At 36.5% G+C, this 16,495-nt stretch overlaps 1 protein-coding gene across 1 annotated transcript in view; it reads right to left on the reverse strand.

Annotated features, from left to right (window-relative positions):
• acap3a (ArfGAP with coiled-coil, ankyrin repeat and PH domains 3a) overlaps window positions 1-16,495 on the reverse strand; it is a 68,981-nt gene that overhangs the window by 32,207 nt on the left and 20,279 nt on the right. The window contains exons 2-4 of the mRNA XM_079848232.1: window positions 6,351-6,408; window positions 3,499-3,618; window positions 1,075-1,128 (exon numbers count right to left, since the gene is read on the reverse strand). Coding sequence (XP_079704358.1) covers window positions 1,075-1,128; window positions 3,499-3,618; window positions 6,351-6,408 — 232 coding nt within the window. The remainder of the gene's footprint in view (window positions 1-1,074; window positions 1,129-3,498; window positions 3,619-6,350; window positions 6,409-16,495) is intronic.

Raw genomic sequence — 16,495 nt, forward strand, 5'->3', positions numbered from 1 at the left:
TAAATATTATAGTATTTTTGTACATTTTTAATTTTAATAATTTGTATATATATATATATATATATATATATATATATATAGATAGATAGATAGATAGATAGATAGATAGATAGATAGATAGATAGATATAGATAGATAGTATTAATTATATCAATTTGATAAATTACATAGTAAAAAAAATATAATAATAAATAAATATTATATATATATATATATATATATATATATATATATATAAATAAATAAATCTATAGTAAAAAATATATAATAATAATAATAATAATATATATATATATATATATATATATATATATAAATATATGTATATGTATATATTTGTAACAATATGTTATTAATCTATATACAAATTTCATTATATTACTTTAGCGTTCGTGTTGTGTGTGTGTGTGTGTGTGTGTGTGTGTGTGTGTGTGCGAGTGTGAGTTTGAGTGTGTGTGTGTGTGTGTGTGTGTATATATATAGTGAGGATAGAAAATATTCTTATTAATTTTTTAAAAGGAACAAGAAAATGCTTCCCATACTGTATTTCTTGCTGTCGATGTCAAAGGCTGTGCATCTTACACCAATACGATATTCTATTTCTTGGTACAGTAGAAGCCAAATTAGGCAGATGCCAACATAAATAGGTTGTGTGACACTCTTTTATCCTGAAACTATAATATTAATAAATGTTAGCATCTGATCCCAAGGACATTTCTGATTGCTTTTGCACAATTGTGTTGTTGTTTTGCGTCATCAATTGATGCCAAATGCAAAATGAAGGTCCTGAAGCAAAAAAAGCTGAGACTCTAGATATTGTCTCTTATGACCAGGAAAGACGCTCACAACAACAGACTTGATGAAAAACAAGGATCATTCATGATTCACAGCATCATAGCATGTTCAATTATTCACACACATTGCAACCAGGGCACCTTTACTAGAACAGAGCGACACATGATGGAGAACACATTAACATTTCATAATATGATGACACTATGAGGTGGTCCCAGTGGACCTGTCCCACAGTCATTCATACGAGGAGAAAGAAATGAGAAAAAACACGACACGCACCATGTGGTAGTTGACGGTCTCCTGCAAACTCTCGCCACATTTTTCCAGGCAATCCTGTAAAAATACAAGAAAAAGGTCACAATGCGCAAAATTCAAACAATGTTTTCATTTTCAAGATGTTATGATCAAAATTAATTGAGTTATACTGGTAATTCAAATCGCATGTTTATTCTCACATCATCATTGATTAATATTCTGGACCGCGCAGACGCCTTCCGACAAGGAAAACTAGCCCTGCTGAGTGTGCAACAGGCTTTTGTCGAAATGGAAATGTAATTGTGGGGCTGACTTGATGTTTTTACAGTGGAAAATGCAAATAGCAGCAGGTTTTAATAAGATGCTCAACATTAGTCAGCTGGGTACAAGAGAAGAGAAGCCAAAAAGACTCTTAATAGCATTTACAGATGGCGGCAATGAGTCTAACCCTACTGGCAGAGCTGAGAGAGAACGGCGAGAGTACAGGAGCCCCGGCCTGCTGCTTTCTGACTGAATCCATGTCTAATCAAGGTCAATGAGTGTCTGAGACACTGAAAACAGCAGCCTGACGCCCTCATGCCTGCCAGTAAAGAGCTCACAATTAAAAGCAGACGTGTGTAGGGTTGAGAATGTCGAAAGAAAAAGAAAAATACTACAATTGAATGATTTGTGGTGTACAGTTTTGATAACAGTTCTTGAACGTCTCTGTTGTTTTGTTTCTAGTGCCACTGCAAAAGAATATGATGAAAAAGAAATATTGAGCGCCAAAAAACTAAAAGCAAAAACTCTCCTCAATGGTTTCAGACAATAAGGTCTGGTTCATGGATGAATGACCCTTGTGAGACAGCTCTTTTTAATTAATCCGAATCGGTCCAAAAGACTCAAGAATATTAAACTTGTAAACTAAATCACAGCCTAATGACTCACTCACTTTGTCACAGAGTTACAAATTTGGAAGATTCTGAATTTTTTGGATAAATGGTATGTCTACCTTAAAAACAAAATAATACATAAAAAATACACAATAAAGGTAATATAATATATTAAATAAAAAAATAATAAATAAAAATAAATGTAATATATAAAAATATTTAAATGAAAATAAATAAAATAATAAATAAAATAAAAAAAGTTTAATAAAATAATAGTATAATTTTATATAATTTAAATAGTATTGTTTTTGTGTAGTGTTTTGCGTAGTATGAAGTTACCAATAACAACCATAAAGGTTCTAAAAGAATCATTAAAGGGGACCTATTATGCCCCTTTTTACAAGATGTAATATAAGTCTCTTAATATAATTAACCATGTTGTAAATGGCCATTTCTGAGCTGAAGCAATAACATGCTGTTTTCATGCCTGTATCTATAAATGCAAATGAGCTGCTGCTTCCCGCACCGCTTTCCAGAAGAGGGCGGAGCCTTTACAGCTCGTGCCTCAAGCACGGCCACTGAATGAAACTTTTGACAAGATTATCTTGTTTAAACACCCTAGATTATATTATCATTTACTACATAGCAATTATTTCGCTAATACACATCTAAATATACCGCTTTGTGGAAATTAATTATTATTATCTCCATGCGCCATCGCGGTGTAAGTTATAGTTCTGTGTAAATGCATAGATAAACAGCACTTTGTCAGTTGGCATTTCATGATCTAGATTCAGTCTAGATCATGAAATGCCAACTGACAAAGTGCTGTTTATATAGTCTTGAAAAAAATGTTTGATATTGCTGAGCACTCACTGGGTTGATGATCAGGAATGCTCAAGCACGGCCACTGAATGAAACTTTTGACAAGATTATCTCGTTTAAACACCCTAAATTATATTATCATTTACTACATAACCATTATTTCGCTAATACAAATCTAAATAAATACCGCTCTGTGGAAATTAATTATTTATTATCTCCACACGCGATCGCGGTTGAGTAAGTTATAGTTCTGTGTAAATGCATAGATAAACAGCACTTTGTCAGAAAGCATTTCATGATCTAGAGTAGACTGACAAAAACATTATTAATAATTAATAACATACTAGTTGGAAAATGCAATGATGTATATGCTGTTTTGTTTGTTACTTTCCTGACAATGTTATATTCCAGCTAATATTACCCAGTGAATTATTCCTCACTCTTTAAACCTATTTAACGGCACATAAACCTTCTAAAACTGTTTAAAATGAATTACATTAATAAATAAATATCGGTTCTGCATATCGGTTATCGGGCACATAAACATGCGAATAATCGGTATCGGTATTGGTTATAAAAAATCAATATCGGTCGATCACTACTGCAGACACATTATTATTATGTGAATTTTGCATAATAATCCCCTTTAATGGAATCGTTAGGAATCAGATTTCCTTACACTTCTCATTCCTACCCTCGTGATCAGAACTGACAGAAAGCCGAGTGTGACATGTACATATTCGAATATTACCGATATCATCTGGTCCTTCTTGCACTGCTGGGATAGGTCACGGATGCCGTTGATAAAGAGCTTGTTGGCGGTGACGTACGCTTTCCCAGCTTCAATCATACCACCACACAGCTTCACCAGCTATTAAAGAAAAACAGAGAGAGGAAGGGGTTAACATAAGACACAATAAACCATCCATACATAAAATGTGTTTTGGTGAATCAGCTGAAAACTATAAAATCATAACCTCGACTGTGCTGGCACAGCAGAATATTAAAACCTCTTGATATTTTGCAGCATTACACAATTGTTTGAGGAAATATTTACAATGTTGAGCGTGACTATTCTCTTATGTTCACTGCATATTAAATATATTTCAAAAAAATCCTAAATATATTTATTATAATTATTTTTATATAGTATTATTTTTTTGAAAAGTGTTTTTGCATTCTTCTTTAGTTCATATTTTTTGTAAATATTAAGTTTTTAAATGGTAATGAAAGTTTTTAGTTAGTACTATTAGAAGTTCATATTTTTGTTAGTGTTTTTGTGGGGATTTTGATCTTTTGAATCAGAAGATAAATAATGTTTATGTACATGCACTACCCTGCATGCATGTATAAACATTAGGTTGACCTTAAAGGCCCGTTCACACCAATAACGAAAACTATATTAGCATCCACACCAGAGGACAACATTATTCTTTCTGCAGGATGGATTCTGATTGGCTGTCATTGTTTTATCATTCATCAGTTGAAAAAAAAAAACGTTCTGAAAGTGATTCCAACGATATTGTTTCTTAGTGCCGTTATCGTTATAGTTGTGGTGTGAACTTTGCAATTCTTTTATGTTTAGAACGATTTTTAGAACTATATCTTTATTGTTATAGTTATTGTTCTTGGTGTGAATGGGCCATAACACAAAATATTTCTTAAAATCACACAAACACAGACAGAACAGGTGCGGCCTCATCTGTGCGGTAATTCTTCTCACTAATGTGCCAATTACTAGATCCCACATGTAAAGGCCAAGGCAAAAATTTCCCACTTTCGCACATGCCACAAATCCCCTGACTCCGCGGAGGGCTTTCACATGTGGTTGTGTGTTTGCTTTATGCCTGATGGGACGCATTCTCAGATGGGCTCCATGTGTCTGTCGCAGCATAAGGAGTCTGACACGAACCAGAGGACAAAGCTTAGTTCCCCTTTTTCCTGAATCGTTCATTTCTTCTGAATTTTATCTTCCTCTTTCTTCCCTCAGGTGTTGTTTCGATTACGTCCACACACTCTGAAAGCTTGACAATATCGGCTTGGGAAAATCTCTTAATTTCCCACACTCTCTCTATGAGTCAAACTAACAAACACAGAGAGGCCTTGTTCTACACAGCTGCCGAACAGACCCACAGACTCGACGTCTGAACAGCCAGACGCAAGAACTAACAAGAAATTGTCATGCAAAAATGGATCGAAATGCATCCCCTACTGTTGCTCAGTTTGTGAGTAAGAATGCTAATGTTAGTTTCCTAAAAACTCCTGCACATGTGTGATTCTTGTGTAATGGTCTCATTCATGTGTGTTATGCATTACTGTTTTTGCGCACAATGATGCAGAGAGATGAATTGGCTTTCTCTCATGCTGTTTGTTGTTGTTTGCCGTTTCCATGCATTTTAATTACAACATCATGCAACTTTTGATCATTTCATCAGGCTCAGCAAAATAACAGCTTCACCGCAGACTGTAATGATCCAGACCCATGATTTTTCTCAAGAAGTCACAATGAAGAGGGATCTTGTTGTTTGCTAACCAGTTTTAGCATTATTAGAACTTTTTATAATTTAGCAAAAAAAATTGTATGTTAGAATATATAATGTATAAGAATATATAATCTTTATCCCTGTAAAGCTGCTTTGAAACAATCTGTATTGTATAAAGCACTATATAAATAAAAATGACTATGATTGATATGATGACATGATAAATGATTTTGTCATTGAAGATTTCTTAAATATCTCGTCTTGTTCTCGTGAACCCAATATCGTGTATCGTTCCGTCTTGTGAGCTAAGTGTATCGTCACACCCCTCCCCTAATATATACATACATACATGCATACTAAAGAAGGCTTTTAAACCTCTAATAATGACACACATGCAATCTGGATTGACAGCCTTCACTCAAGGACTTCAGGAACAGATGGAGACATGATATTTTTGATATATTTTTATTATTTTTAGATTTAAAATGTATATGATTGTATAAGGGAATATATGTATATTGTGTATATTACTGTAGATAAACTTGTAACTTCTCAACATTACTTGCAATATTTTTTTATTAATATGAGACCAATTAATATAAGGCAAATTTTATTAATATTAAATTACTATGAAAAGATCAGAAAATCTACATGCAAAATAGAATAAAATAAAATAAAATATAATAAAATGTCAACTGCCCAAAGGCTAGTGTATTGAGAGCATTAGACTAGACTTTAGTATTACAGAATTAGATCTTCCCGTAAATAAGGTCCAGCCATCTTTACGGCATTACCATCACTATACGCTAATCCAGAACGCCCCACTAATCTCAGTGAGATAAACCACAAAAGTTTCTCTGCGCACGCTCTTTCTGCTCTCTAATGACAAAACGGTCATGGATTTGCACCAACATTTGCACATATGTGATGATCCGTAAAGCCTGAGGTTGACCGTTTGACCTTGTTATAGAAGCGTCTGATGTCAGTGTTTGGCTACAGAGGTCTTGGAGGGTATTAGATGTGATTTCCGACAAAGGAATAAGCTGTGTTTTACAAATGCGTGCCCTAAATGCGCTCAGATGGGGTTAGAAGGTCAAGTGACCGCTTTAAAGCGTCTTACCTTATCAAGCTTGGCTTCGATCTCCACCACCTCCGTCTCCACCTCATCAATATTTGCCCTGGAACACAAAAAAGATAATGACGTGAATTATTTTGGCCTGACAATTGTATTTTGATGAATGACACAGCAATGAACAGATTAACAGCAGATTTCATAGGATCTACATTTCATCTGTAGATCGTATAAGCTCTAAATAGTTTACGAGAATTTAAACATTTAGGATATCATACCGCCATTCAAATCTTGCTATATCTGCAGTTTATAGTCTGCACACTGTGCGCAGCATGCACATTTCACTACAGTACATTATCTATAGTGTATAGTATACAACAGAGCACACCGCATACAAAACTCTAACCCACAATGCAATGCAAAGCACATTTGTATTGTTGAATAAACAGAAAATATCAACCCTGATTTGTAACATTTCTTTATTGAATTTTCTTTATATAAAAATGATTATGATATTATAAATAACAAATATACAAATAATTATTTAACTGGACTGCCAAATGAAACTGAAACAAAAAGAAAACTGAATTCGTTTTTTTTCGGTTCCTTGCCACTGTTGCCTTTGGCTTGCTCAGTTGGGGATACTTAATTTAATTAATCAATCAACAATACTATTGATGAGCATTACCAAACGTGGACGTTTTACACTAGAAACAAACACTGATGTACTATCTTATTTAATACTGTGAAGCTGCTTTGATACAATCTGTATTGTGAAAAGCGCTATATAAATAAAGTTGACTTGACTTGACTTGAATTAAAAAACAAAACAAATATAATTATTTTAATTCAGAAGATGATAACTGGACACCACTTGCGGCAATATGAGTCCATGTGACAAAAATGTAGCATAAAACACTCATTGAGGAATAATCCCTGCTGTTCACTACCAGTACTGTATGTAAACAATTAAAAAACATTAAGTCAGAAGCGTCTGAACGACGTTCTTTTACCAGTGGATTTTCGAAGTATGTGCTTTTTTAAGCTATTACCCACAAATGCTTGCACAAAGGAAGAGGCAGACTTCTCCAGATTAAAAAAGCAAGGCTGAAACTGCTGAAGCAGTTTGTTAGTGTGTTAGTGTGAATGAACCTAAACCAGTTAGAATGAACCTAAAAAGTGAATGTGAAAAAAGCAAACTATGTTTTCTCAATTTGGCATACACTTCTGCTTCACGCTCAAAATACTTACTATCCCATAGCCAGTGAAGTACACACTTTAGTGCATAGTATGAGTATGTGAATATGGGTGCAGACATTGTGTGACTTTATGGAGTTTCTAAGTAGTAAAAAAGGTAGCTCTGACATGTAAAAACATCCAAAATGGCAGGAGCTATAAAAGTCTTTTAATCTTGTAATTATGGTCATCCTTACGAGACCTGAACACATCATTATTCTCAGCAACTGACCAATCAGATCTGGCCTTTTCAGAAGGGCCAAAATGACAAAGTGCCATCACCACCCTCTTCCAGTCTTCCAGTGTGAGAAAGGCTTTTCCTCTGAACTCTGAGGCCGTTTGACACCCTCAGGCTTTATGTTAATATTTAACTGAAATATTTTGGACTATTACAGTCAGCTGATCTCGCTGTGCTCTGCATGTGATGCGTTTAGGAGAGGCTACAGTGATGCACGTGCTCTCTATTTAGAGCAGAAGCAATTGTGCCTTGAGTACAGAAACACACACACACAGTGGTGTCACACACGATCGGTTAATGGATGCCGCCCCTATTGTTCTTCCTCTCTCTAGTGGTCCCTGGGCCGTGGCGGTACAAGTGTATCACAGACCAGCCAAAAGAAAGACTGGAGATGCACTGCCACTTTCTGTTTCATAAGAAAAAAGCATAATATTTTGATTTATGCTGAAAAATGATTTATCATAATATTTTTTTCTTTATGTTAAAGTGCTCCAATTATGCTATTTTAAAGTTTTGGAGGTCTTCTACAACAGGTTTACATGCATTAAAGTTCAAAAAACATTTTTCAATATTTCACAAAGGATTCGTTGGATGAATCAGTCTTTCCACGAGCCTACTCTGCTCTGATTGGCCAGACGGCCCAGTCTGTTGTGATTGGTCGACCGCTTACAGCGTATGTCGGAAACGAAACGGCCATTATCTGAACTTCAGCTCCGGAGGCTTCCTAAAGCTCAGCGACTGTAAACACTGTAAAGACAGTAACGATTGCGCCGATTTTACCATATCAATCCGAGCGCGAGTCCAATGATGAAACATTGGAAGAACTAGTTATTCAACCCGTACCTCCATCGTAAGGACGACTCGAGCAGGACGTTTCTCAGTGATACGCTACTCAGTTTGAGGTACATTATGGGATGTTGCAACTGTAATTCCTCACCATTAGTGTATGTCCATCAACAAACCGACGTGTAAAATGTGTAAAACATAGAGAACAGAAAGATGCATCTCCTAAACTTACATTAAACCGCCTATCAAGCACCCTAGTGACCAAACAACAATGCACTAAAATCAACTCTGAATACCTTAGCAATTACACAGCAACAACCATCCACAACCCCTATATCTTGGCAGTCAGTTTAGCACATGCAAACATTTCTTCTCAAAACGTAAAAAAAATCTAGTTCCCATTGTTCCAGCATACACTGGTATACACACAAAATACACTGTTTACTCTTTGAATTCCACAGTTTAGAATAGTTTTTGTTCATTCTTTGTATAACCTGCTCCATAATAAAGTCTGTTTTTATCCCTACAAAAACATTTGCTCATTCTGGGATTCCTGCCCTGACAACAAACCCAAGTCCAGCTTATATAACGTCTCACGACTTGATGAAGTTCATCTGGACTGCGGTGAGCTCATGAGACGGAGGCTTGCATCTGTCTGACCTCCTGATGCGTTTCCTGGGTGGAGGGAGGCACAGCTGTTCTCCCACTCGCTCCCCCTCACCCTCCACCATGCCAGCTCACTGCACATGGCACTCCCAGGATGGATGCGCATGTTGCCCCCTCCGGGCCTGTAACCACGGCAACCGCTGTGGGGGCCGGCCCCACATTTACAAACCCAGTTAGGTCTGACTTGCTTTTCGTTTAACCATCACTTGATCTTGCAAATGAAGAGAATGCAAAGGCAATATGCTTTAAAGGCGACAAATTTAGATTAAAACCCACCCTACTTGAATATTGTGTTTTATATGGAAAAGCATCACATTATAAAAGTGCATCGTGCATGCCATTTCATGTTTGTCCTTAAGACCATTTAAAAATATATTATATTTAAAACATTGAATAATTTAAACACACACATGCAGATCTGCACTGAAGACTGTTTAATATAACACACATCAGTGCTGTTGTAGGTTGAGATGCTGAACCAGCAGAGACATGTTTGCGTCTGGCTTAGTGACTATGACAAGCTGCCTTCACATACTCTAGCAGGGCCTGGCTCTGTTTACCCACACAAACCCGTCTACAACGCTGAAAACCAGACAAAAGAAGAACAAGCTTTGTTTATATCAAGACTCAGACAGCTCTGTCTATGTAATGAATTTCATGAAAAGGCTTAAAACAGCATTATTGTCTAGTCCTACTGACTGTTGGTGTGTTTTTGCATGAGTGAGCTGTATTATTGACCTTGGCGCATTTGCCAGAAGGTACCAGCCGAAAGGGGCACAACCCTCATCAGCCGGAGAGACCACCGTAATGAGAGAAACACTCCAGGGTTCACTATCAAACGTCTCGCTAAAAACAGCTGGGAACAACATCCACTGTTAGTAATGGTTTCCGCTGCTGTATTCTCTCAGAAACATATCACACTTCCGACGGAATATTTTCACAACAGCGATATTGAATGCACGCCTTAGCAAAAACAGATTTGTTAAAAGGGTCTCCATTCAAATTCGGTCATCGTGGGGGTCTGATGATGACATCATTGGGCTGAGTATTGATTTATTGATTGCTCTGAGTGTTATAGTGGAGACTGGCCTTTTGTAACAGAGTATTTGAGTGAGTCATTCAGGGAGAAGTGTGTGTGTATGTGTGTCAGTATGTTTATTCTTAGACTGCACGCCTCTTAGTGCCCCGTCTGGACCTTTTATATTCAGTAAAAGCCTTAATTCTCCTGCAGCCTCCATCTAAGCGGCCACTACCCAGAAACAGAGCAAAACTTGCATCAGCGTGGCCAGGGTGCAGAGTAATTGAATTATAATGCACTGTAAAACGCCATTAATGCTACTTTATTAATCCTAATACAAATTCTGTGAATATAACAATGTTTTAATGTGCTTTTTGTTTGACTTAGGCGTCTTACATTACGGACACTGCAGTATTGAGTCAGTAGAAAGGTCTCTTTAATGTCGTAAGTTATTGTAGCTGTGATCTTAATTGTCTGTCTTAAGAACTGTTCCACAGGTGCATGTGCAATAATTGTTTTTGGTTCATTAAACATGCATGAAGAACATTAATTGAACTCTTGTTTGGATTTTACAAAATTATCTTTAAAACAGTATCCTGGAAAAAGCACATTTCTTCTTAGCACATTCTTGCTCGAACACTGCCGAAAAATAAGCCCTGATTATACATAACATTTTTATTTTTTATTTTGAATGAACAAGCATATTTTGAATCATTGATGGCCAATGATGGCCAAAAAAGCATAACTAGGTCAGAGTAATTGAATTCTAATGCGCTTCAATATACTATTAATGTGCTTTATTAATTCAAAGACAAATTATGTGATGGTGATTTAATGCACTTTTTTAACAGCATGGTAAAAATGACTAATGTTTAACTAGTATGGAAAACATGCCTTGATTATTTTTTAAATAGATTTTTTAATGCATTTAACTAATTCCTTTAAACATTTTGAATCAGTTAAGTAGCTATTTATGGCCACTGACCAAAAAAACACAACAACGCTTCATTAATGTGGTCAGTGAGCAGAATAATTTAATTAATAATGGCATGGGGGTCATATAGATATATTTTTTTAACATACTCTTGGTTGAAAAGTATGGGAAAAATGCATTGAACAAATTTGCATACGGTCTCATAATGGTTTTAATGCATGTTCTGTTTGGCCATTAAGTTAAACTGTGCCAGTTTGCTTAAATTAAATTCAAAGACAAGTTCATACAAATGCATACAGATTGTGTACGCAAGATAATATACAGGAAGTCGGTCGTTATTGCAAAATAAACCCCATCAGACTCAGAGTGATAAAAGAAACCTCCACTTCACGGCAAGGTTTATTTTTGTGATAATGACTGTATATGATCCCGTTAAACATCTATCAGTGATGCTACTTCTCTTCCTTAAAGCTGCATTACTCACTGCGTTTGTGTTTGTTTTGCAATTCAGGTCTGGTTTTATTCTCTTGCAAGAGTGGAACGTCTCCTAAAAAGCCACAGACAGATTTAACCCAAGCGGGCTTCCTTTCTAGCCTGCTTTATGGGTGTGTGGCGTGTGTCGGACGAGCCAAAAGCAGACAGGGTCGTCCAGCTCATTGGAGATGTCAGCTCTCAGACGTCTCTGGGCGAAAGCGTGTTGATTTTGGAGGGGTCAGCGTGCAGTCAAGCATCAAAAATGTGTCATGAGCAAAAGAGCCCACCCGGACCCCTCCTCATCCCAGACCCTGCGAGGCCACCACAGCCAGATACGATGAGTTATCTGTGTTTAACAGTGTTCTGGCAGGGCAAAGTGAACCCAGCTGGCGTGTGCGTGCAAACAATTCCCTAATCTCCGATCCGAAACCCGCCTGCGTGGATCTTGTGTGAGAAAACACGGCGGTCCTCGCTTTATCAGATGCTTTCCCGCCAAAAATCTGTTCCCGCCTGAGCGGTGATGTCACAAAACGTTCTCCAGACGTTCTGAGGTGCTAATGCGTCCAGGACCCAGGGGGGGTGTGGGAGTTTTAACTAATGTGGACGTCCAGGGAAACATTCTTACAGGTCAGAGCAGATGGAGATCAGATTGCTGTGAAGCCGACACTCCTGACAACACAAACATCATGACTCATTCAATGATTCAACTCAATATGATACACACCTGAACTGTGTGGGAAACTACTTTAAAACAGATTTTTGAGATAAATACATTGATAAATAATAATAATAATACTAAATAATACTAATACTTACATTACCTTGTATAAAAAGATAATGTTCTTGACAGGTTTTGTGAGATTGAACTATTGCAAAATGCAAAAAGCCCAAGTAGCAGTGCTTCGCCTTCTGAGAATATAGTTCCCAATATGTATACGGTTAGAAGATGGCTGTGTCTCATGTGACCTTGTGAATAGGAAAATGTTGGTGTTATTTTGTCACTTATTGGGAGCAGTATGCTAGCTGGAGCCATTTACCTCCAGTCTTTGTGCTAAGCTAGGCTAGCGGTGGGTGCGTCAGACAGAGTTACAGCACGCACAGAGATGAAAAGAGTATGTATGGACTTATCTAACCCTGGGGGATACGGTGAATGAGCTAAAGTCCCAAAAAGTCGGCGTGTTCCTTTAAGTGCACTCAGAGCTACAGATTGCAGTAAATGATTCAGCTCTTAAAGGTCAGCTGGAATCGGCTGGGATAGACAGCACCCCCAAAACCCCACACAGCTAACAGTGTGTTTTCTGAAAGAGTCGAGATATCTTCACAGCCGTCGCTGGAGGAATGTTCTAGCCCCAACCTCAGAGCACGACTGGCGGAAAGATCAGGGTCACTTCCGGTCGCCCAGCCACTGAACTCCAGACCACAGTGGGAATGCCAATACTGGAGTCTATAGGAGTTGTGTGGCATGATTCAAGATGGGAATGTCTTTAAAGAAAAAGTTGTAGCTCAAATAACACAATGTTCTCTACATAAACTCTACATAAACCTGATTTTGTCTTGATATGACCGGAGGAAATCAGAGAGGAAGGACACAAAAGAGTGAATCTCTACAGCAGGGGCGTGAAATCACTTCCTTCCTGAAGTCCACATCCATGGCATATCTGCATCAGGAGATAAAGCCCTGACACGGATCATATGGAATATTCTGCAGAGATAATCACAATACAAACCAACCCAACCATCATGCTACCAAATCAATGGCACAAAACATTGGGTCATCGGAGGGGACAACTATGAAGAAATCAGTTTGCCTTAAGACTATTTTACAATTATTCATTTAGCAGACACTTTTTTTTTTCCAGAGCATATTACAAATGAGAAATATAACAATTTATAAAGTAAAAACCCCATTCATTCTGGAGTTGATTTTTTTATAAAGTTTTTTATAAAGTTGAACTTATAAACATGTAAAGACAAACCTACTGTGAGCTAGAAGTTTGTACATGTGTTTATTGAAGCCATGAGCCTGCATCATTTCAACTTCTTGAAAAACTACATTACCCATGATGCCGTAGAGAAATCTCAACCATTCAGAGAATCAAACAAGCAAATCATGCCAAAAGCATGATATGTATATAAATATAAATATAAATATATATATATATATATATATATATATATATATATATATATATATATATATATATATATATATATATATATATATATATATATATATATATATATATATATATAGGTACACAGTCTTGTACCTTCTAGTTTTATTCTCAAATACTTTATTGCTTTAAATCTAAATTTGTAGTGTTGTAATTCACATCGTAGCTGGTTGGAAAACTTGTCATGCCTGGTTAAGACATAATGCAACCGTTTACTTTTCACATAACCAAAGAAATTTCCAGTACTGTTCACACGAAAAATCAACAAGATTACATTTCTACTTTGACAAAATAATAAACCAAAACTGCGACAGAGAGACAGCTCAAACTGAAACACACTGATAAAAAAGTGGTGCAATAAATTCTTTGCACTTTCTGTTAATATCAAAACAACTGATACAAAAATAAACCATTGAGCTATTTGAGCTATTTCCATTTGAAGCAATGGATGCTATGCAAGTAATGCACTGAAACAGCCAAAACTGCAGGCCGCCAATGGGCTTTGATGCAGCCAAAGATCCCAGCGTGACCCGTTGACTCCACTCTGACCTCTGACCCCTGGAGGAGAGCAGCTGCCCTAGCCATCCCTCATCATGACTAGAGAATAAACAGAGATGTTCATAGACAGTCACACAAGCAAAAGACCCTTTAATAACACTTCAGCAGAGACTGAGAAGTACTTACACAGTCAGTCTATATTACAAAGGTAAATTCAAGTCTGCAAACAGAGAGGGAATGTGTCAAATGGATTTACTGAGTCAATATAAAATAAACATGTGTTTCAGAGCTTATGTAGAAAGAAAATATATAGGTTTCATTTCTGTGGCGTCTGTAGTGGTTAAAAACAATAAAACCGGCTCCACAAAAGAAGCAAAAGTTCAGCCAACAACAGATATAGTCTAAAACCAGTGTCAAAAAGAATCCCATCACGTTCTGATCTGTTAAGAGTGAAAATGTACTCATAAAAAGACTTTTATTGATTCATAAATTTCCAAATACATTCCACATAGGAAGAAAATGTCTCTGCTATCCTACACTTCTCCCCAAAAAGAAAATCTTGTGAAATTCAGGATTTTCAAACTCCAAAAAAAAGCTGGAAAATACAAAAAAGCACCTTAAAAATAGTCCATACAACTTGTGCACTATATTATAATTTATAAAAAAAAAAAAAGTTATATAGTATAGCATTATATGACAATCTGTTGTTTAATTTTTGTTTTATCTTACCCTCCACTGTGGCTCTCAAATCTTATTTACATTATGAAATATGGCACGTCAAGACATGTTCTACAAGGTTTGATGCCTGTTCCTCAACAATAAGCTGTCTTATGAATTTAGAAGACTATATATAATATAGAACACAAGAACTTTAAATATGCTTTCTTGTCCTTTTTGGAGCGTAACAGTCCTGTCTCCATTCACCTCCATTGTATGGAAATTAGCAGCATGAACATTTTGCTAAACATCTAATTTTGTGTTCCACAGAAGAAAGTAAGTCAAACTGGAATGAAATGAGGGTGGATAAATGATGACAGAACTTTCTTTTTTTTTGTGGAGAATTATAACTTTAAATGTTCAATAGTTTATGGCTTTTCTCCACACATTAACATTCATGAGATGTAGTGATGTAGTCTTTCTCAGAAAGTTGTAAGGAACCAAAGGAACCAAAAAAAAAAAAGCCAAACTTTTAATTTGGTCTTCATCACTTTCAATTTTTAATTTTGTTTTGCTAAAGAAAAAAGAAAAAAAATCCCAGATTTCTTATTTCTTTAACAAACTGTTTATTGTTACTCTGTCTCCATCAGTTTTGACAGGCTGTTAGCATAAGTTGTTATCCAAATATTCTTTGTCGTGGTCTAGTGGGATCGGCGCTAACGCTGGGGCTTATGGGTGAACTTAAGCCTGAGTGGCGGAAGGACGGGGCCGTTATGTCACTGGCTCGGTCTCGTGAGTTTGAGAGAGGCGGACGCCAGCCGACCTCGCAGACCTGACCCAGAGCATCCTTCCTGAGCTGGGAATTAGCGTCATTTTCCACTGTTTTTTAATAAATCACACGCTTTGGTAACTGCAATGTCAGCAAACTATTACATAATTAACGGATGTTACGAATGAGAAACAACATTAGCGGATGACCAAATTGATGGACAAAGTGGATTTTTATAGTCCTAAAAAAAAACAGGAAAGAGAAAAAAAAATACAACAAAATACATCAAGCTCATTACAGTTTCACAGGGACATGTCATATGTGTCATGTATGTCCCAAATTTCTTCATTTTCGACATTGACTTTGTGAATGACAGCAAATATTAAAGACATTTTTTTTACATTTACATCAATATAACTCGATGTCATCCATCTCTAACATCAACCGATACTTTATTAACTATTTTAATATATTTTATAACAATGATGACAGAGACAGACAGATAGATAGACAACATCATAATTATAAAAATATTCCATAACTCTGTTAAACGTAATATTTAAATACGTCAGTGCCATTGTTTTGGCACATTTATTAAAGCTTAAATGCCCTAATTGAACTAAGGCCTAATCCTGGCTTAACCTAAGCCCTGTCTGTGAAATCGGGCCTTTGAGTCACAGTATAAGTTTTAACCACTAAGTCTGTTCTGAATCAGTTTTAGCAACTTTTGGACAGTGTCCTCC

This window comes from Squalius cephalus (genome assembly GCF_949319135.1).
Source record: "Squalius cephalus genome assembly, chromosome: 18".
In the NCBI taxonomy this organism is placed as follows: domain Eukaryota; kingdom Metazoa; phylum Chordata; class Actinopteri; order Cypriniformes; family Leuciscidae; genus Squalius; species Squalius cephalus.